The sequence below is a fragment of the Panthera onca genome, chromosome A2 (genome assembly GCF_046562875.1).
Source record: "Panthera onca isolate mPanOnc1 chromosome A2, mPanOnc1 haplotype 2, whole genome shotgun sequence".
Taxonomy (NCBI): Eukaryota; Metazoa; Chordata; class Mammalia; order Carnivora; family Felidae; genus Panthera; species Panthera onca.
Window position 1 is genome coordinate 19108629 of NC_138340.1, and position 21763 is coordinate 19130391.

General features: G+C 42.9%; 1 protein-coding gene across 9 annotated transcripts in view; it reads left to right on the forward strand.

Moving 5' to 3' along the window:
• The window catches only part of RBM6 (RNA binding motif protein 6), a 104577-nt gene extending 87356 nt beyond the window's left edge, over positions 1 to 17221 (forward strand). For all 9 annotated transcript variants that reach the window (XM_060631060.3, XM_060631064.3, XM_060631061.3 and 6 more), the window contains 14 exons: positions 1039 to 1099; positions 2910 to 3185; positions 4008 to 4168; positions 5197 to 5294; positions 5968 to 6010; positions 6086 to 6167; positions 6414 to 6499; positions 7046 to 7192; positions 8264 to 8359; positions 9542 to 9802; positions 11521 to 11595; positions 12792 to 12889; positions 16102 to 16231; positions 16972 to 17221. In XM_060631060.3, the coding sequence (XP_060487043.1) occupies positions 1039 to 1099; positions 2910 to 3185; positions 4008 to 4168; positions 5197 to 5294; positions 5968 to 6010; positions 6086 to 6167; positions 6414 to 6499; positions 7046 to 7192; positions 8264 to 8359; positions 9542 to 9802; positions 11521 to 11595; positions 12792 to 12889; positions 16102 to 16231; positions 16972 to 17097 (1740 nt within the window). In that variant the 3' untranslated portion in view covers positions 17098 to 17221. The remainder of the gene's footprint in view (positions 1 to 1038; positions 1100 to 2909; positions 3186 to 4007; positions 4169 to 5196; positions 5295 to 5967; positions 6011 to 6085; positions 6168 to 6413; positions 6500 to 7045; positions 7193 to 8263; positions 8360 to 9541; positions 9803 to 11520; positions 11596 to 12791; positions 12890 to 16101; positions 16232 to 16971) is intronic.
• Positions 17222 to 21763: the final 4542 nt, after the last annotated feature.

A 21763-nucleotide genomic window follows, 5' to 3' on the forward strand; every position in this document is an offset into this window, starting at 1 on the left:
TGTCCAAATCATTTAAGTGACGATGTGTGAAACAGGCCTGATACCTGGTGTGTGCTGTTTACTCACTAGTTTCTGCTTCTGTGATTATTGTTCTCTCCTCCATCTGGCATTCCTTACTTGCCCTACAAGGCCCTGCTCAAATAGCAGCATTTTCTTCATGGTTCCTGCTCTTTGGTTTCCTGCCGGTCAGCTCTGTCCTCATACTACTTAGAAGCTCATTGGCAAAAGTTCAGGGTCTTTGGGGTTGGGCAATGTGCTTAACTTTTTATTCATAGGTTCAGACAAGAAGAACTACATTCACATTGCTTCAGTATGTTCCTCCTGTTTTGTTGCCCCTTTTTAAAATCAGTGTTTGACTAAGGGGAATTGATAAATGAATTCTCAGTTCCAGCCAAGCCTGGTTGGGGCTGTCATAAGCAGTTCAGAATGAAATGTTGGATGCAGACTGAATGGCAATGGCTTTGAGGCAGTAGTATCCTATAAACCATTTAACAGCCAGTTTTCTTTTCTTTTGTTTTTTTTTTTTAATTTTTAAAAATTGTCTTAATGTTTATTTAGTTTTTTGACAGAGGAAGCTGAGGATGGGCAGAGACAGAGAGGGATAGAGAAATCCCAAGCAGGTTCCGTGCTGTCAGCACAGAGCCTGATGCGGTGCTCGAACTCATGAACTGTGTGAGATCAGGACCTGAGCCAAAACCAAGAGTCGGATGCTTAACCGACTGAGCCACCCAGGCGTCCCTAACAGTCCAATTTTCTTAGTTAAGTTTATTTCCTATAGAAGTCTTTGTTCTGGGCAAAAGCATTTGGGGCTGCTCCAGAGCTAGGTGCCCTGTTGGAAGGCAGCTCTCAAACAGCAGCTCACCAGATTCTGTCTGCCTGCTCTGGTGAATGGGGGGGACGTCAGATTTGTTAGGCTTTATGGTGACCTGGGATATGGTTTCTTTCTTTCATGTTTGGCAGGTACTGTTGTGTTCAATATACATAAGATTTTTAAAAATGCCTTGGGTCAAATTTAAAGTCTTTCCCTTTCCCATGCAGTGTAAGGCCAGCGTAGCTGGGTACCGATCTTCATGTTCACTCTGCAAGTGCCCAAGGGAAGGTGAGTGGTGGCAGAGGTGGTGGTGGTGGCTTCTGTTTTGTGTACTGAGCAAAACAAACTTCATGTTCTCTTTGACTTTAAAGAGTGGTCATCCCTAAATACAAGTTGATCTGTAAAGCCCTTCAAAGTGCATTGTGATCTCTGCCTTCATGTGACCCGTTTCTAAATGATACTGGATGTCAGAGGTCCACCAGGGGAAAGAGCTGGGTTTGCAGGATCCTCACACTGAGGGGGCTAAGTGAGCAGCTGACTAGAGGTCAGTAGTAGTGCTGTTTAGAGTACAGTTAAGGATGTTAAGTTGAGAAAGAGTCCACGCAGCATTAGTCCTAAGCATGTGACCCTTACCCCCACTGCTTTGAAGTTATTGCGAATCATTTTTATCGAAATGCTGTTCTTATTTACACTCTACCTAAACATTTCAGAATCTTCAACAGAAAAATATTTGTTAAGATAACAGTAAAAATATGAACAAGAGAAAATAGGATTGAGAGTGTATGTTGTTTTTATAGAAGGATAAACCTAATAGCTTCTCAGTCCCTGAACTTTAAAGTAAATTTCTGCAGAGAACCTTTAGTTAGACAACCCCCAGGAGTCTGTCAAGGGCATCTGTAGCAACAGTCCTATAGTGGTGACTGTTATGTGCCTGTTTCTGATATTACCCCTTCAGGAGAGCTAGGGCGTGACCATAAAATACAGTTCAGTGTATGGATCCAGGTAGCCTTCTGAAGGACCTGTTGGTTCCAAGTTTAGAACTTAAATGCCTCAAAGAGTTTCTTAGCTGGGATTTTGAGCTGTAGTGGAGAGTTTGCTCCCTGATGAGGACTGTGAATCAGCTGTTCTGAAAATCTTTTAAGGAAGGCCCTACATGCTGTAGAGACCAAACCAACCTCTGAGAAGGTGAGTAAATAACTGAGATTTTTTAACTTGTATTACTTCAGATTAGGCAAAATTGTGTTTTTTCCCTCAAGAAAGATTTCTTTCTCCATATATTCTAACAAATGAAAGGATGGTTTATAAAAATCCTTGGGTACCATACCACCGAGAGGGCTGAGACGACTTTAACCTGGAAATGTGTAAAGCAGGTATTCGCTAATTGCCTGTCACTGCTATTAAGCAGTCTATATTGCTCCTATAGAATGTCTTTTTTTGAGCCACGTGACTTTCTGTGAACCCTCCAAGACTGAATTAATTGCAAAACTATGCTCCTAGTTAATTGGACTAATTGTCCTGCTATAGAAAGAGATTTGAAGTGAATCAGTTATATTTTGAAGGACATTTGCTCATTATAATTATTTGCATGTGAATGAGCCATATTCAGGTAGTTCTGTTAACTTCCTAGAGAAGAGGGGGCCCACCCATGGTCTTGGAGAATTTGAAGCAGCTGTCATAGTATCATAACACTGGAAGAAGCAAGGCTCCTAGACATAAACATTTGGAAAATATGTTTCTACCAAACTTCTGGCAATAATCATATCTCTGGTAATTTTGTTGCCAAATGTATTCTTATCATTGGTTTTAGTATTCAGGCCCGGAGTCTCATGAAGGATTTCTTATATTTAAATGTTTGGAAAGTAATAGAGAACTCATAAGATGAAATTTTTTCAATAATTGTGTGGTTTCTTTGAAGTATAACATATGCGGACTCATTAGCCTTGTTTAAAATCTGTTAGAGGGCTTTTTTATAGGTATTTCTAAGACTGTTAAAAGCATTCCAATATGAGTATTTGGTGGCAGGTAAGGAGGAATCACAACAGTAGTGTTTTTTGGATGAAACCTGCTGGAGATTCTCTTTCTGTTTCTGTTCCTCTAGTGACAGAGGCCAAGCAAGAATTAGTAACCTATCCTCAGCCTCAGAAAACATCCATACCAGCAGCATCAGAAAAACAACCCAACCAGTCTCCAAGGTCAGGTGATAAAGAATCTGAACCCAAAAAGCGGGAAGAAGGACAAGAACCACGCTTGGGACATCAAAAGAGAGAAGCAGAAAGATACCTGCCTCCTTCTCGAAGGGAAGGGCTTACCTTCCGAAGAGACCGAGAGAAGGAGCCATGGTCTGGGGAGACACGCCAGGATGGGGAGAGCAAAAGTAAGTGGTTTGTCAGGGGGTGTACTAGATTTTGACTACCTCAGTTGGAATTTAGATGGTCTGTTTTGTGGCTGGGGACCAGCTCTTTCCCACACCCTATTAAAACTGCTCACCTTATGGTGAAGGCTCTTGCTTTCTGCAGGCCTTGCCATACCAGTCAAAGGAATCTGTATCCTCCAAATAGCAAGTTGCTATTCAAATTTCTGAGTATTGGTGAAGAAATGTTTGAAGTATATGACCAACGTTGTTTTATAGAATCAGCCTTGCTAGAGCAGAATGGCATCTGTAGTGTAAAAAGAACAATCAAGGGCACCTGGGTGGCTCAGTCAATTAAAGCTTTCGACCTCAGCTCAGGTCATGATCTCACAGTTGAGGAGTCAGAGCCTCACATCTGGCTTTCTGCTGTCGGGACAGAGCCCACTTCTGATCCTTTGTCCCCCTTTCTCTCTGCCCCTCCCCTGCTCACGTGTGTGTGCATGCGTGCACATGCGCGCTCTGTCTCTCAAAAACAAACATTTTTAGGGGCACCTGGATGGCTCAATCAGTTAAGTGTCCAACTTCAGCTCAGTCGTGATCAAGTTCATGGGTTTGAGCCCCGCATCAGGCTCTGTGCTGACAGCTCAGAACCTGGAACATGCTTCAGATTCTGTGTGTGTGGGTGTCTCTCTCTCTCTCTCTGTCCCTCTTCTGCTCATGCTCTCTCTCTCTCAAAAAATGAAATGAAACAAACATTTTTTTAAAAAGACAATCGGGCTTTGAGGGCTTTGAAAATTAACCTTTCTCTTTCTTTGCTCCTTTCCCATTTGTGCATGGTTCGTTCAGCAATCATGCTAAAACGCATCTATCGGTCTACTCCACCTGAGGTCATAGTGGAAGTGCTAGAGCCCTACGTCCGCCTTACTACTGCCAATGTCCGTATCATCAAGAACAGAACCGGCCCCATGGGCCACACTTACGGCTTTATTGACCTTGACTCCCATGCGGTAAGTTTGCTCTGCTTTGGAATAGCCAAGGGACAGCTGGCTATAGAATCCTTAAGGATATTTGAGGGGCTTCTTTATCGTTGGAATACTCATGTACTATCTGTCATCACAACCCCCCTTGTTCTTTCCTTTGGGTTTAATGCTCACTCAGATGAAGGGACTATCCTTTTAAAGTTAGAATTCTTGAATGTTTTTCCAAATCTGGTTTTGTTTTATGGCATTTACAATGTCCAATTAAAATAACATGAGAACTGGGGTGCCTGGGTGGCTCAGTCAGTTAAGCGTCTGACTCTTGATTTTGGCTCAGGTCATGATCTCCCAGATCGTAAGTTCAAGCCCTGCATCAGCACAAAGCCTGCTTGGGAGTCTCTCTCTCTCTCGCTGTCTGCCCCTTCCCTGTTCACGTGCGCCCACTGGCGCACGATGGATGGATGGATGGATGGATGGATGGATGGATAGATAGATAGATAGATTCCTCACAAGTAACTACGTTCTTATGTTACCTATGTACTGAACCTTTCAAGATTTAGTGAATTTTCTTGTTTCTGAAATTTGTTTTGCTTAGCCATAGATGGTCTTATATTTGATGGTAATAGGACAGTTCCCTCTTTTCCTCAAAATGTTGCTTTAATAGATTCTTGTGGTTTGAATTTTTAGTTGTGGGGCCTTCTATCTAATATTGTGAAGGTAGTAATGAAAATCATTGGTATTTCTTAGATTTCATGCTCAGAAATCATAAGGGACTTTGTAAACTGGATCTGATGCAATGACAATTGCAGAAGAGAATTTGAATTTGAATTTCTGATATCAATACCAGAGAAACTGGTGTCTACTGTGACCACTATTCTGATCAACACTTCATCAAGACTTGCCTGTTTTTGCCAGTGTGCTCTTACTATTACAGTTATGACCAGAACATAATGTTCATTACATTTTTCTTTTGAGAAGGAAAATCCATGTTCAGTTCTCTTTCAGAGGACATGGCCTTTTCTCTCTCCCTGTGCTGAAATGTATCTTTGGTTCCCCAGGAAGCTCTTCGTGTAGTGAAGATCTTACAGAACCTTGATCCGCCATTTAGTATCGATGGGAAGATGGTAGCTGTAAACTTGGCCACTGGAAAACGAAGGTAAGGCAGAGGAGTGGGCCTCCTTTGTGATTCCCCTACTCAGGTTTTTGGGAGGAAACTGATAAAAGGCAGAGATAGTAAGACATGGTATCTTCTGATATGGGTTGCTTCAGATATGTATGCGTGTTTTCTTTTTCTGAAGCTTGCCTTATTCTGACTCTAGATTTTTTTTTTCTCCCCCTTAAATAGCACTACTAGATACTTTAGTCCCTTTCCTCTTCACTGCCTGGTATCTTTGGGTCTCAAATGATGATACTGTCTTGGATGTGCGGAAAAATCTTGATATATCCTTGCCCCTTGGAATCCTAAGAAAATGATGTCCTGACGCCCCACTTCCCTGGCCCTGTTCATATACTCCCACAGTACTAGGAAACGTAATTCCTCTTTACTCCTATATTTATCTTGCCCCAGGAGTGGTAACTGGGAAGTGGCTGCGTTGGAGAGGCAGGCTTACAGGGATGGAGCAGATCTTGCTCTAGCACCCTCACTTCCTTTGCTCTTTTGCTTCAGCAGTGGCTTTGTAGGAGCCTCCATACTGCCAGGCCTGCTTGCTGTCTGGGTTGGTAGCTTTCCCTGCAAAATGGGGGAAAGAACGTTTCTTGGCAAATCTGTAGGCAGTCCTCAGGGATTTTTTTGGTAGCAGACTCAAGACCTGTTGTATTATTTGTTACAGAAATGATTCTGGGGACCATTCTGACCACATGCACTACTATCAGGTAGGCGTCAGCAGTTGGGGAGTACTCTGAGAGCTATCAGAAGTTCCATAATTTTAACTTGCCTTTCTGTGATAGGGTAAAAAGTATTTCCGAGATAGGAGAGGAGGAGGCAGAAATTCAGACTGGTCTTCAGATACAAATCGACAAGGACAACAGTGTAAGTGACTTGTTTTATTTCTTTTGGTCTTTTTGGCTTGACTACTCATTAACTGAAATCTTTGTAGTCACAAAGTTAGCAAGAGATACTGTTGACTGGGGTGCTCCTTCAGAGAGAGCACCATCTATGGGTTCTGCACCTGTTTGGGTTGGCCAACCCCATTCTTGGGTTGTTCTTGGTAAGTTCCCAGCAAGGGCTTCACTGGACAAGGACTAACTGACATTGGCTTGGTTTTGTTCCCACTAGCATCATCTGACTGCTACATATATGATTCTGCTACTGGCTACTATTATGACCCTTTGGCAGGCACTTATTATGACCCCAACACTCAGGTGAGTTTTTGGTTGGTTTACTTGGTCACTGATTCTTTGGAGAAAAGTACCTGTAATTTGTTACTGTGAAGATTTTTTTCCCCGGATTTTCTGGTTGCTCATTACATGAAAAGTGACAATGTTGAAATTTATAGAAGTTTCACTATTTCTCCATTCCTGGCAGCTGCTCTGTTACATTGTCTGTACCTCATGTCTAGTCGGGTATCTTTTAGAGTCCACATGTTATATCATGTTGTATTTATTGAGTTGTGTTCATTCAGGATTTAAAGATGGTGACCTTTCTGTTAACTGTTGCCTATATGGAAAAGCAATGCTTTGTGGCATTATAGGTAAGAACAGTGCTGCTCTTGGAAAAATGGACAGTGAGTGGTCTGGATGTGTCCTGGCCCCTGGAGAGAGTTTCTAGATTGTTTGATGTGGTCTCTTCTTAGGCTTGTGAGGAAGAGAGCCATTCTTTCCCCTAGAAGGAAACTTGCTCCTTAGACCTAGAATTAACTGGGAAAGTGAGACATTCTGCAGACTTAACAGTTTGTAACCGTATCGCAGCAAGAAGTCTATGTGCCCCAGGACCCTGGGTCACCTGAAGAAGAGGAGATCAAGGAAAAGAAATCCACCATTCAAGGAAAGTCAAGTAGCAAGAAGGAGGCATCTAAAAGAGATGGCAAGGAGAAAAAAGACCGAGGAGTGACAAGGGTAAGAGGGCTTTTGAATCTGCTCTTTACCAGATAATTACAGATTCAAATGAAGGAGTCCTAGAGGAAATCTGGGGTTGAAGAGACAAGTGACCAAAAAAATGCCAGTAATCCACTTGCCTTTTTATAGGCAGTGGGTAACTCTTTCACAGTCATAAAAATCATGGCTGGTAGAACGAAGTGGCTGAGTTCAAATCCTAACACCTGGGCTCCGCACAGTTTCACTCTCCTGTTCCCCCTCTTCAGTGCTTGATGTTTCTGTAGGTCTAATTGTGGTAAGGCTACCAGTTTGTGTTCTCTGCTCAGTTTATATTTGATCGTAAGTAGCTTTTCCCTGGTTCTATAATACTCTTTATTATTTTAATGCCTGTATAGTAAAAAAACTCACAGTAAAACTGTACCATCATTTTCTTCATCGTTCCTGCATAATTTGTCTCTTCTTTTTAGTCTTATTCTGTTGTAATATGCATCATTTAGTTAGTATTTTATTTCTCCTTCTAAATTACTTCCTTAGGATAAATTTTCAAAATGGAAGATGTTGAACATTTTTGTGTCTCCTGACATAGAGCCAGATTAGTTTCAAAAGAATTCTATTGATTTGCCCTGGCACCAGTTAAGCATTAGTGAAAATGATGAGTTCGCTTGTGGTTCAATTCATAACTTACCTTTATTTTCCCCTTCTAATACTGCTGGTTGTTTATCTAGAGATACAGACAGAGAGAGAAAGTATGTGTGTGTTTCTGAGAACCTAGACTTCTGCTTTGGCACTTATTCTTTCTAACAGTATTCCCAATCATTTGTAAAATGAGGATATTAATGCCTATCTGGAGGGTTGTAGTAAAGGCTAAGGATGACAGTGCATAAAAATGCCTCATCTGGTTCCTGACATATAGTGACCACTCCATATACACTGAATGTTATGTTTTTAAAGGCTTTTTTATTTTGAAAGCATTATAGCAACATTACAGATACTTCACAAATTAGGAGGTTTGGAAAATCTGACTAATTTCAACAGGGTTAACTCTTAACCAGCTTTTATGAGTATCATAAGAATTATCATGGGTTTGATCAGTTTCAGGAAAATGCCAGTGAGGGGACAGCCCCCCCAGAGGACGTCTTTAAGAAGCCCCTGCCTCCCACTGTGAAGAAAGAAGAGAGTCCTCCACCAGTAAGACTAAGCCAAGGCCCTGGGCTGAGAGGCTGGGGCTGGTTCCATATGAGAAAGGAAGTTCAGAGGCTGATGCCTCACTTTGGTGTTGGTCCTTTTGTTCCCTCTGTCTCACAAACAAGGACTTTTCTTGAATATGAGCATGAGATAAATGTTCCTATCTGCTAATAGGGATATAACTGGAGAATCAGAGGCAGTTTATCTGTCCTCTTTCTTTGTACCCTGTGCCATTCCCACCAGACCAAGGGAGGACCTGGCCCTTTTTAAGTTATAATCTTGGTCTTGTTAATTCTTCTTTTCTAAATGACCCAGGAAACCCATTTCCCTGGCTCCATTTTTTCCTGCCTTTTTGGTGCTGCATAAGAATCACAGATGGGGAATGCATGTATGGTCATTTTGACAGTTTGCCTGCCTGGCCAAAGTGAACAGTTCTAAACTTGGTACCCATTTTTTTAGATGCATTAAAGTGATGGTCTCCTCCAATTGCAGATGATTCTGGTTAAATGTAAATATATAACAATAGTGGCCATGCTTTACTTTTGATTGATCATAGGCCACTGATCATGCATCATTATTTCATAGTTCCTATAAACTACTGGTATATATTCTTTGCCTGCACCGTATTACTAGTACAGTTCATTGTAGCATCAGTCCTATCCATGCCTTTGCCTTTGCCTTTGCCTTTGCCTTTGCCTTTGCCTTTGCCTTTGCGTCACTCAGGAGCTGTCTACCTGAGAGTTTATCCTTCATTTGCTTTTTTAATCCTCCTGCTAAATCCCTTTTGCTATAGGGGTTACTATAGCCTTAATAAAGTTTATCTTTCCTTTTCTGCATGGGTTACAGTGACTTGGGGGTTGTTGCTATCTCTTCCTCTTTGTAACTCGTAACTTCCATGTTTATGTCAGTTCCCCTTTCCCTTCTTTCTCTTCACTGTTTGTTGCTAGAGTCACCTCTAACGGAACCTTTGTGGTTTTATCTCAGTGATCAAGGAGAAAAGTCAAGCTTAAACCATGTTGCCTTCCATCTGGGAAGGAGCAGTGCGGTCAGTGGGCCTATTTTGAGCCCACTGTTCATTATTCAAACTAAAAGAAGAAATGAGATATACCCATACTGGAATATTCAGAAAACAGGCCCCACAATATAGATTGAAGTTAGTCTTAATCTCTGGCCTTCTCTTTCCAGCCTAAGGTGATAAACCCACTCATTGGCCTCCTGGGTGAATATGGAGGAGACAGTGACTACGAAGAGGAAGAGGAGGAGGAACAGACCCCTCCTCCACAGCCCCGCACAGCACAGCCCCCACAAAGGGAGGAACTGACCAAGAAGGAGAACGAAGAAGACAAACTCACTGATTGGAATAAACTGGCTTGTCTGCTCTGCAGAAGGCAGTTTCCCAACAAAGAAGTTCTGATCAAACACCAGCAGCTCTCAGACCTGCACAAGGTATGGGGAAGGGGCTCTGACCTTTCAGACTTTGGACTCTTACTATCAATGAGCATCACAGCCCAATTTCAAAATGAATTGTTCCTCCACCTTTTGTTACGAGTTGCTCTGCATTAAGGCTGTGCTCACCTTCCAAAACCTCACTTTGTAGACCCAAGGCAAGCAGCATGGCTGGGATTGGGACACCAAACACGGAGGCTGCACTGAAGACAGGAGGGGAGGGGGTCGTGGAGTAGGAAACTAACTGGCTGAGTTTCTCATCTTAGCTCTTCCATTAAGCTAACAATTGGACCTCAGATAATCCCCTTCTCTTCTGTGATACTTGGTGCTTCACCTGGTTCTGTCTAGCTCTGATACTGTGCAATTTTCCCTAAAGGTGGGTCACATTCTGCCACCTCTTCATGTGGTAAAACACCTATAAATCATGGCACGACATCTGTTGTTAGGGTGCTAAACTGACATACACTGGCCCTCCCCTGCAGTCTTCCCATTTAGATGTACTGACCAAGGAGCCAAATTCTGGACAAAGAAAGCCCATAGACAGACCCGTGTTTTCAGTATAGGGTGATTTATTTCACACTCCTTCTCTAGCAGATTTGCTAGAGCCAGTGAGGAGATTGGATTTCAACTTTCCCTTAGTATAAAACCCAAAGTCTTATGTAGCTAAAAGCTGAGAAACTTTGCTTTTAGTAATAAGCACACCTCTTCTCCCAGCTGCCTCAGTGGAGGCTCTGCAGAGTTTCTATGGGGGTGAGAGGCTCCTGACACTCCCTGCAACAGATTACTTCCCAAGTCCCTTTGCCTTTCTAGAATTCTGAGTCATGAGACTGACGCATTTAAATTCCAGCTCTCTGGGGGTTCTTGGCTGGCTCAGTTGGGTAGAGCATGTGACTTTTGATCTTGGGTTCGTGAGTCCAAGCGATATTGGGCATAATTTTTAAAAAAAATAAAAGGGTAAATCATTTTTTTAAAAATAAAAATAAATTTAAGCTGTCTAATGAAAATGATATTAAATGCCTAATGTCAGGAAAGAGGAGCCAGAAGTCTGGTGAACTGACCCTGGGACCGTGGAAAGTGGACTGTAGTACTTTTTCCTTTCCTTACAGTGATCCCAGTGCAAAGAATACCCTGTCCATACAAGAGATGCTCTGGACACCTCAAGTTTCTTATATGTGCCCGAGGGTATTGTGTAGTAGAGCCATGCTTAAGACGTGGGGGACCCTCAAGGAATACAGGACTCTCAGAGCAGTCTGTTTGTTCCTTTAGGAGCTTGGGTTCTCCTTTTCATATTTCTCTGAGGGTTTGAAAAAGTGAATAGTGCCTGAGAATGGTGGTGGGGGGCAGGTGGTATTAGGCAGAGCACTTGTTGGCATTTCATTTTCTTTACTGGTGTGCTCAGATTCCCCTCTGTCGTAATTTTTACCATATAACCCAGATTTGTGTTTTCTGTGTTTTGGAGAGTAGTAGAATAAGGTCTCTCGTGCCACACCACATAACTAATCTGTGTGACAAGCCAGCAATTGAACTTGGGGTCTCATTGGTGAGCCTAAAGCCAGTCTAGCTAAGAATTGTTGCTTGCAGAGTACACTGATCATTCAGGAGAGTTGGTCAGTGAAAAAGGAGCCACAGTCCTAAAGCAGCTATTGGGAAAGGCCTAGAAACACTTTCTAGGGCCACTTTTTCTAGACCTGTACTCCTAGAACTTTTTCTCTTCTCAGCAAAACCTGGAAATCCATCGGAAGATAAAACAGTCTGAGCAGGAACTAGCCTATCTAGAAAGGAGGGAACAGGAGGTAAGCTTTGGTGACCTGTTACTCCCTTGACCCCAACCCTTTATACTTTCTGGTGTGGAATTTGTAGGCTGTGCTGAAGACACAGAATGAAGAGGCCCTAAAAGATGGTATATACATTTATCAGAACTCCTCAAACTGGGAGTGGCTCAGTCACTTGAATGTAGACTCTTCATTTTGGCTCAGGTCATGATCTCGTGATCTGTGGGTTTGAGCCCCGCATCAGGCTCTGTGCTAACAGCTCTGAGCCTGGAGCCTGTTTCAGATTCTGTCTCCCTCTCTCTCTGCCCCTCCCCCACTCACGCGCACTCGCTCTCGCTCTCTCTCTCTCTCTGTCTCTCTCTCTCCCCCGCCTCAAAAATAAGTACTAAAAAAAAAAACAAAACTCCTCAAACTACATTAAAATGGGTGCAGTTCATTGTTTATAAATTATATCTTAGTCTATTATTTAAAAGTGGTGTTAGTTTAGGGTCTCCAGATAGGTCAAATAAATGCATTTCTTTCCTGCACAGCTTTTAAAATCAATGAAGGAGTGTTGGATAGGGCTGCTGAAATGACATCTTTTACTATTAGAGGCTAGGTTGGAGGAAGTAGTTTAGTTTAGAGCTAAATGGACTTGCTGCCTAGATCACATAATTAGGCAGACTCACCTACACAGCCGCAGGCTTCACTGACTGGGCCAGGTCTTATGTGACCATTAGGAATCCTCCTTTGGAGTTCTACTGGAGAGCACCTCCTCAGAAGAGGAAAACACAGCTGTGAGTCAAGCACAGTAGCTCATTCTTCTCAAATTTACCAGTTGGAGAAGCCACTGCTTCTCAAGAAGAGTATTTGAAGTAGCAAGAGATTCCAGGAGTTACCAGTTGAACTCCCTTCACATTAGAAGGAATATCAGGAGGGGCGCCTGGGTGGCTCAGTTGGTTAAGCGGCCGACTTCGGCTCAGGTCATGATCTCACGGTCCGTGGGTTCGAGCCCCGCGTCGGGCTCTGTGCTGACAGCTCAGAGCCTGGATCCTGTTTCAGATTCTGTGTCTCCCTCTCTCTGACCCTCCCCCGTTCATGCTCTGTCTCAAAAATAAATAAACATTAAAAAAAAAAAATTTAAAAAAAAGAAGGAATATCAGGAGTAAAGTGAAGCTTCCCCACTACCCAACCCCCTTAGATGGAAATCTCAGATCTTTTATTCTGCTTACCAACAGGGAAGGTTTAAAGAAAGAGGAAATGATCGCAGGGAAAAGCTCCAATCTTTTGACTCTCCAGAAAGGAAGCGAATTAAATACTCCAGGGAAACTGACAGGTAAGCCGGGAACTTTTCACTCAGCCTAGGCCGCAAGGCCTAATGGTGAAACCATCTTTCTCCAGCTGTGCTGCTTTTTCTTTTAGGGGTAACTGAGGTTAGTGGGAGCAGATTCTGTCTGAACTCCTTGAGCATAAGGTTCACTCCAGCCTCTGACCACCTGGCTTTACTCGGGAAATATGTATGTTTTCATGGAAGATGCCTGGCTGCTTAGCTGCTTGAAGCCAGGGCTGGAGTGGCCATGGCTGGTAACTCTTTCTCTCCTCATCAGTAATGCTATGCCTCCTATGGACCTGATAAGAACGTCACCGTCTCAGGCTTTTTCTCTAGGGAACCTCCATTCTCACACATAGGCACTGAATGGATAGTCGGCTGCTGATAGACGTACATGATCTCTAGATTCATGTGCTTGTTTCTAGTCTGATAGTCCTGAGTCGTGAGCCCAGAGTTATGTAGAATTTGTTGATAACCCATTGTGTACAGGTACTGCACTAAGCGCCAGGAATACTCAGGTGGACAAGACATATATTATCCTTGACCAACTGAACATAGGACAAGGAAGGTTTAGGTGATGCTGTGTCTTGTACGGCAGACATAGAAATCCAGTGGAGAAGGAACGGGCATTTCAGTTGGAGGAAACTGCCTACACTGTGGATGAAAGTAGCTTGATGGAGGGGCGCCTGGGTGCCTTAGTTGGTTAAGTGGCCAACTTCAGCTCAGGTCATGATCTCGCAGTTTGTGGGTTCGAGCCATGCATCGGGCTCTGTGCTGACAGCTCAGAGCCTGGAGCCTCTTCGGATTCTTTATCTCCCTCTCTCTCTGCTCCCCACCTCCACTCCTGCTCTGTCTCTCCACCTCTCAAAAGTAAATAAACATTTTAAAAATTAAAAAAAAAAAGAAAGTAGCTTGATGGAACTGGACACTGGGGATATATGGCTGAGTGACAGATGAGGCTGGCTCAGTAGACAGAGGCCAGTTCATGAAGTTCATACTCCTTGAACACCATGCTCAGACTTTGCCTTAGGGCTGTGGGAGGTTATGAAATGATTTTAAGCAGGGCATTGTTCTGGTGAGACTTGAACAGGTATATGTGTTGGTAGGTGAAAGAGCTAATAGCCAGGGTAGGTTATGAACATGAGAATGGGGAAGATCACTGATGGAGAAAGGCTCCAGAGAAGAGTTGATGTGGTCTGGGGCTCTGGCATTCCACTTATTTGCTGACCACCCACAGTAAGAGATTTATTTAATCATGGCCCAATAATCATGTGTGTGTAAGTACCTGAAAAAGAAATCTTCATGAAAAATACTTCCTAGGGGCACCTGGGTGGCTCAGTCAAGTGGCCTACTCTTGATTTTGGCTCAGGTCATGGTCTCATGGTTCATGAATTCGAGCCCCCGAGTCAGGCTCCATGCTGACACTGTGGAGCCTGCTTGGGATTCTCTTTCTCCCTCCCTCCCTCCCTCCCTCCCTCCCTCCCTCCCTCCCTCTCTCTCTGTCTCTCTCTCTCTCTCTCTCAAAATAAATTTTATTTTATTTTATTTTTTTTATTTTATTTTATTTTATTTTTTTTAACGTTTATTTATTTTTGAGACAGAGAGAGGCAGAGCATGAACGGGGGAGGGTCAGAGAGAGAGGGAGACACAGAATCGGAAGCAGGCTCCAGGCTCTGGGCCATCATCAGCCCAGAGCCCGACGCGGGGCTCGAACTCACGGACCGTGAGATCGTGACCTGAGCCGAAGTCGGACGCTCAACCGACTGAGCCACCCAGGCGCCCCTCAAAATAAATTTTAAATAAACTTTATTTAAAAAATATTTCTTTACTGTATGTAATAAAACTCTGATATTTTTATTCTAGTTTTTTCTGTTTGCGTTCTTAGGAAATGCTAAGGAAGGACCACTTAATCAATGTAACACCCTATTAGGTCATTCTCCACAATTTGAAATATACTGGGCTAAGGCAATGGTAAAGGGGTCCATTAGGAGAAGGAAGAGCACCTTAGCTCTGAGTTAGTTGGGCTGGGTGCAGGAGGACACCCTTTTGTATTCTGGCACCAATCATACCACATTCTACAGGTTCTCTTCCTTCTTAGTCTTCTCTCCTGCTTCTCTTGGTTTTCTGGGAAATTCCAGATCTTCTCCAGGACTCTGCCCTCAATACTTTTATTCTTGTTGCCCCACCCTCTTGACGTGGACGGTCTGAGGTACCCAAAACCTCAGCCATCACTAACAGGCTAACAGGTCCTGTGACTCCATCCCAAGGCCGTTCAGGTTTCTGGGTGCAAAATTACCCTTTGTATTTACCTCCTGGGCATGTTCTTTTAGAGACCTCTTAGGGTCTTCACATTAAACAATTACTCAGTATTGTATCATATATCATACTCCAGCCTTGCTAAACCTGCTGTGTTCCTTTTTCAGAGTAGTAACGTCACTGCATCCTGGTCTACCTGGTCTGACCCAGTCTTACTCCTTTATCCCCTATGTTGTTACTGGCCACATCCCTAATTAAGCTTCGTCCCCCTTTCTAGCTCACCTCCAAACTAGACTCCTTACTCTCAATCTCTGTTCTTCAATCCTCAGTGTACTCTCTACCCTGCCACCAAAACCATCTTTATGAACAGAAATCTCTAAAACACACTTTTTTTGTGAAGGTATACCTTGCTTAGAGGGAGGCTTAGAGTTCAGGTGTTGTGTTGTTTTGTTTTGTTTTGTTTTTTGTTTTTACCTGAAGGATGCAGTCCAGAGTCATGATTGAGCATGACGTTCAAGGCTACTTCTCCTCTCCTGGACAAATTGTATTCTTTCACTTCTTACTTGTGGCCTCCTTTCCTCTCATGCTTTTGGTCCGTTCAGATGTGCCTTCTTGTTGAAATTCATCATTTTTGGTGATACACCTTCAGAGTTTGTGTTTTCTCTGCTGTTTCCATAGGAGATATCTCCTGGTGCCACATCCATGGCTGAGCTCTTCAATGTGTTATAAGCATCTGTGGACATACTATCCTCCTTATATCCTTCCCCATGAACAGGGTCAGGTCTTGGTCATCTCTGTACATCCCCAGGACAAACCCTGTTGCATAGACAGTAGGCACAAAAATATTGTTTAAAATACTTAAGAGGAAGCAAATCTGAATCAAGAGGACAGAGGTTTCTATTAGGCTCACAAATGGTCACTTTGTAAGTGTTGGTGTCTAAGTATTTCTGCTGCTTTTACAGTGATCGTAAACCTGTTGGTAAAGAAGGTATTGACAGTAGCAACAAAGGAGGCTGTGTCCAACAGACCACTGGCTGGAGGAAGGGGGCAGGCCTTGGATATGGCCATCCTGGATTGGCTTCAGCAGAGGAGGTGAAATGGTTTCCATCTTGTTGGGGGTGGCATGAACCTGGAATATACTTTCTCTCACTTTGGCTTGGAGCTGTCTTTGCCTTTTAGCTAGGCTTTCTCCACTGCTGGTGAAGGACACGAGAGCTGAAGGAGCCCATCAGTCTTGATTGCTGGATTCTAACTAGGCATTCTGGGCCCTTTGTAGTTTGGTTGGGAGTGGGAATGGGGCTCATCTTACTCTTACATGGAGTAAGATGGAAAGTATGGGAATCAGGCAGTTTGAGACTGACAGATCGTGTGGTGAAAAGAACCAGGGAACCCATAATAAAAAGTACAGAAGCATCTCTGAGAGGCATTGTCATCAGAGGAGTTAAAATGGCTACAATTTAAGGAGCATGAAGTTAGTTCTGTTCCCATGAAGGGCTTTGCCCCTCATATTTCAGAAAGAGAAGAGAGAAAAGGTGATAGGAGGGAACATTGCCCATTTTGTGTTCGTTTGGTTCCCCTCTGAAACACCAGCTATAGGAGATAGGAGACTGGTTTCCCCTATGTCTGGTATTGAATCCTGTATCCTGAGGCCATAGCTCCACTGCCCTCCTTACTCATCTTTGGGTGTTTTTTTTTTTTTTAATTAATTGAACATTCTAAAAAATTCTCCTATATACTGTTCTTTACTGGTCCAGAAATGCTTGTGATCAAAGGCCAGCCCTGAGGCTAATTAATTCATAGAGCTCACTTCATTGTTTGTCTTTGTGTTACAGACTGAAGGCCGGATGAGGGGGCCCAGTGTAGGGGCTCCAGGAAGAACCAGCAAGAGACAGTCCAACGAGACTTACCGAGATGCTGTGCGAAGAGTCATGTTTGCTCGGTATAAAGAACTAGATTAAAGAATGGAGGAGAGGCAAGTCCCATAGGACACAACCTCCTTCTTGTTTTGTTTGTCCGTCTCCTTTTGTTTTGTTACTGTTCTTGCTGCTAGAACTTTTTTAAATAAACTTTTTTTCAATGTGATTTTTTTGGTTGTTATATTTTTCTCCCATAGATGGGGGGGGGTGGGGCTTATGGTAGGAGAGAGAGTGTGCCTTGGTGCAGCCCATTTGAGGTGACATTTAAATGGCAGCAAGTGCTACCATGAGCCCTGGGATACGGCCTGCTGTCAGTGTGAGTGGAGGCGTTGCTGTGACCTTTGAACTTTAACTTGTGTGAGTACTGTCAGGTTTTTAAAGTTACTTCCTGTATCTATTTAGTGGAAATAGCACCTCATTAAGTCCTCTTCTGACTTCCCTATTTTTGGGATAGGGGCAGTGTGACAGTTCTTTTTCTGGGGACCTGCTGGGTGCTCAGTGCATCACAGGTACGATGACCACAATGAGTTGGCATAGTAAGGATTATCACTGGGACGCCTGGGTGGCTCAGTCGATTAAACCTCTGTCTCTTGATTTCAGTTCAGGTAACGATCTCATAGTTCTTGAGATCAAGCCCTACATCTGGCTGTATGCTAGGAGATTCTCTCCCTTTCTCTCTACCCCTCCCCTTCTCACTCTCTCTCTGAAAATAAATAAATAAACTTTAAAAAAAAAAAACAACTCTTCTACGGGAGGCCTACATGGTGCCGCTGGAGCCACCACCGTGTCTCTAGTGATCCCTGAGAAGTTCCAGCACATTTTGTGAGTACTCAACACCAATATCGATGGGTGGCAGAAAATAGCCTTTGCCATCCCTGCAGTTAAGAGTGTGGGGCTCATGATATTCTCATGTGGTGTTGAGGAAAGCAGACATCGATCTCACCAAGAGGGTTGGAGAGCTCACTGAAGATCAGTGGAATGTGTAATCACCATTATGCAGAATCCACACCAGTATAAGATCCCAGACTGGTTTTTGAACAGACAAAAGGATGTGGAGGCTGGAAAATAACAGCCAGGAAAAAGAATTGTCACTACCCTCCAACCACTATCCCAGATTTTCTTTCCCTCCATGGCTAAAACTCTCCAAAGAAGTATCTTTGGACACCTCTTTTTTTTTTAACATTTATTATTAAGAGACAGAGCATGAGCATGGGAGGGGCAGAGAGAGGGGGAGACAGAATCCAAAGCAGGCTCCAGGCTCTGAGCCGTCAGCACAGAGCCCGATGCAGGATTCAAACTCATAAACCATGAGATCATGACCTGAGCCAAAATAGGACGCTCACCCGACTGAGCCACCCAGGCGCCCCTAAGAATGTTTTAAGAGCCTACTCTGCTTGTCACTGGGGCTTATAGCAAGGTCAGTGTTGGTCTTTGTGCCTGTGGGAATCAGTGTACTGAGGAAGATTGACACTGAGCAATTACTGACATGAGAGAATGAGTACAGCAAGCTACTGATAGCATCTTCCCTGAAGAAAGTGTTTAAGCTCAGACCTCAGACTTTGTCTGGTTTTGTTTTCTAGCTTTATTTTGCCACTTTAAGGGAAATACTGCTATTGGAAATAAGGTGTAAAGTATTCCATATATTTTTAAGGCAGTACTTTGGGTATTGATCAAAAGTAATAATGGATGTGAAAGGTGTGTCTGTCACCCTACAATGTCTCTGGGCAGTTCCCTGAGCCTTTGATCAGGATGCCAGCTACATAAGGGCAAGATCTTGGGTAATTTTCTTTAATACTCTATTCCTAGGGTCTAACAACAGTAGGCACCCAATAGATGAGAGAATAATGCCTCATGAATAATACTAGTTGAATCCAGTTTGGATTGCATATCTCTTGTCAGTTTATCAAAGCCCATCTCTTGACAAATCAGTTTCTTGGTATAGGCAAGAGTTCTCACATAAGTCTACTTATTCTGGAGTAGCCTGAGATCAAAATATGTTAACTAGTTTTTTTCTTTTGCCAAGTTGTGGAGAATTAAGGAAAAAAGATCATTATTTCATTAAGGTAACTTTTTTTCTCATATTTACTTAATTTATTTTGAGAGAGGGAGGGAGTGTGCATGTGTTTGAACAGAGGAGGAGCAGAGCGAGAGAATCCCAAGCAGGCCCCATGTTGTCAGCGCAGAGCCTGATGCAGGGCTCAATCCCACAAACTGTAAGATCATGACCTGAGCAGAAACCAGGAGTCAGACGCTCAGCTGACTGAGCCACCCAAGTACCCTGAGAACTGTTTTGTTTTTTTTTTTTTTTCTTACTTCAGAACATTGGGAAAAGCAGTCTTAAAGGACTTTGCTCTATATTGAACATATGTGGCTTTATTTAAAACAAGAAACGGGTGCCTGGCTGGCTTATTTGGAGCATGCAACTTGATCTCAGGTTGTGGGTTTGAGCCCCATGTTGGGTGTGGAGATTATTTAAGAATAAAATCTTAAACAATAACTATTGTCTTTGTTTCTTTATTAGCTGGGAACTTGTTAAACTTTTCCAGACCCACATCAGCTGCCAGACAGGCCGTTGGGGGCACTGCTCTGGAGCTCAAATGGGCAGTGTCCACAAAAAAGATCAGCTACCAGAGAATTTGGGAGGGTGGCACTTCCTTCTGGATGGAGTCCATCTTTTTTTTCTAGGCAACTTCTTCAAGTTTAAGGATGATTATGTACCATTTATGAACAGCCATACAGCTTTTATGGCAGGTAATGAGCCCAATCCAGCAAGCACCTCAGGGATACTCAGAAGTGCTTGTTGAACTGCTTTGGGAATGAGGCAGTCAAGTGCTAGCGGCCATTAAGTCTAGCAGGTTCTGGATTCGTGGCATCTACATCATCCATTTTGGGGTTTACCTTTCTCTATGTTTAACTTTTATATCTTCTTTTTTTAAGTAGGCTCCACACACAGCGTGGAGCCTAATGCGGGGCTTGAACCCACAACCCTGAGATCGAGACCTGAGCTGAGATCAAGAATCAAGCACTTAACCTACTGAGCCACCCAAGTGCCCCTATGTTTAACTTTTAAATTTCATTGAACACATATTTGAGTCCCGTGGTCACATACTTTTACTTTTATCTGGTGATGGAAGTTTTACATATATCTACTCTTCCCCTGTGACTTTGACACTATATATAAATACGTACATATGTGTGAAAAGGTGTGTGTGTGTGTGTGTGTGTGTGTGTGTGTGTGTGTAGATACCACAATGATCTGCATGTGTCCCCTCCCCTCACCAAATTCATACATTGAAATCCTAACCCCCAAAGGTAATGGTATTAGTAGGTGAGGACTTTGGAAAATTATTAAGTTCATGAAGATGGAGTCATTATATATGGGATTAGTGCTCTTGTAAAAGAGATCCCACAGAGCTTCCTAGTCCCTTCTACCATGTGAGGATACAACAAGAAGTCTGCGACCTAGAAAAGGACCTTCATTTGACCATGCTGGCCCCTGCTTGCACTTCCCAGCCTCCAGAACTGTTGAAAAATATTTTTTTTGTTGTTTATAAGCTACCCAGTCTGTGGTGTTTATAGCAGCCTGAACCAATACAGATAGATAGATAGATACAGAGGAGAGAGGAAGAAGGAAAGAAAGCTATGTTACCCATTGTTCCAAAATCAGAAATTTCTACCTTTCCATCTGTTGTTAGGTTTTTTGATTACCCAGAGTTTCCAGATAACCCATAGTTAAAACATATTTAAAGAACATGTTTCCTAGATGCTTTTCCACAAAAAAGGTTTTACAGTATATTTGAAGCTTCTGGCTTGGAATCTACTCACCAACATCCTTTTACTTACTCTTTGAAGATCTCTTATCCAAAGAACATGGGTGCAGTTTTCTATAACTGATATCTGCCTTGTCATGGTCTAACTTTTAATACTTTTTTAAAAGTAATCTCCACACCCAATGTGGAACTCAAACCTACAAACCAGAAATTAAGAATCACATTCTCCACTGACTGAGTCAGCCAGGTGCCCCTAATTTTTCATGTGTGTATATGTGACCTGAAAAAACAGTTCCACTAAAATATCTCTATAAATAATGCCAAAGGGCAAATTATGCTAACTAAATGGCACTGGAATACCACCGTCTCTCTGACCAGTCCCAGGCCAAAATACCTCTTTTAATTACCCAAGAACCCTTGCCTTATTCCACCCCAAATATTACACATTTAGCTTTGGTAGTGGATTTATTTGTTTGTCAACAAATATCTATTGTGTACATACCATGTACCAGGTATCAGTAGAGACACTGGGGATAGATACAGTAGTGAATGAACTAAACAGACACAAGTCCCTGCCCTTCTGGAGCTTACATTAGTAGCTGAGGGCATGGACTCTGAAATCAAGTTTATTAATTCAAATCCCAGTTCCACTACTATTAACTCTGTGTGACCTACTGTCTCTCAGACAAGGTCACTGATGATGGCTTTGACTAGGTGAACAGCAGTTGAAGCAGTCTAGAAGTGGTCAGATGCTAAATTTACATTTGGAAGATAGTCAACAGGATTTACTAATAGATTGGGTGCAAGGGAGAAAAGACCTAGATGACTGACTCCAGGGTTTTTGTCCTGAGTAACTGGAAGTAAGGAGTTGCCATTTATGAGAAGGGCTGTGAAGGGGATGATGGTGAGTTTTGACTGTAATTTTGAGATGCTATTAG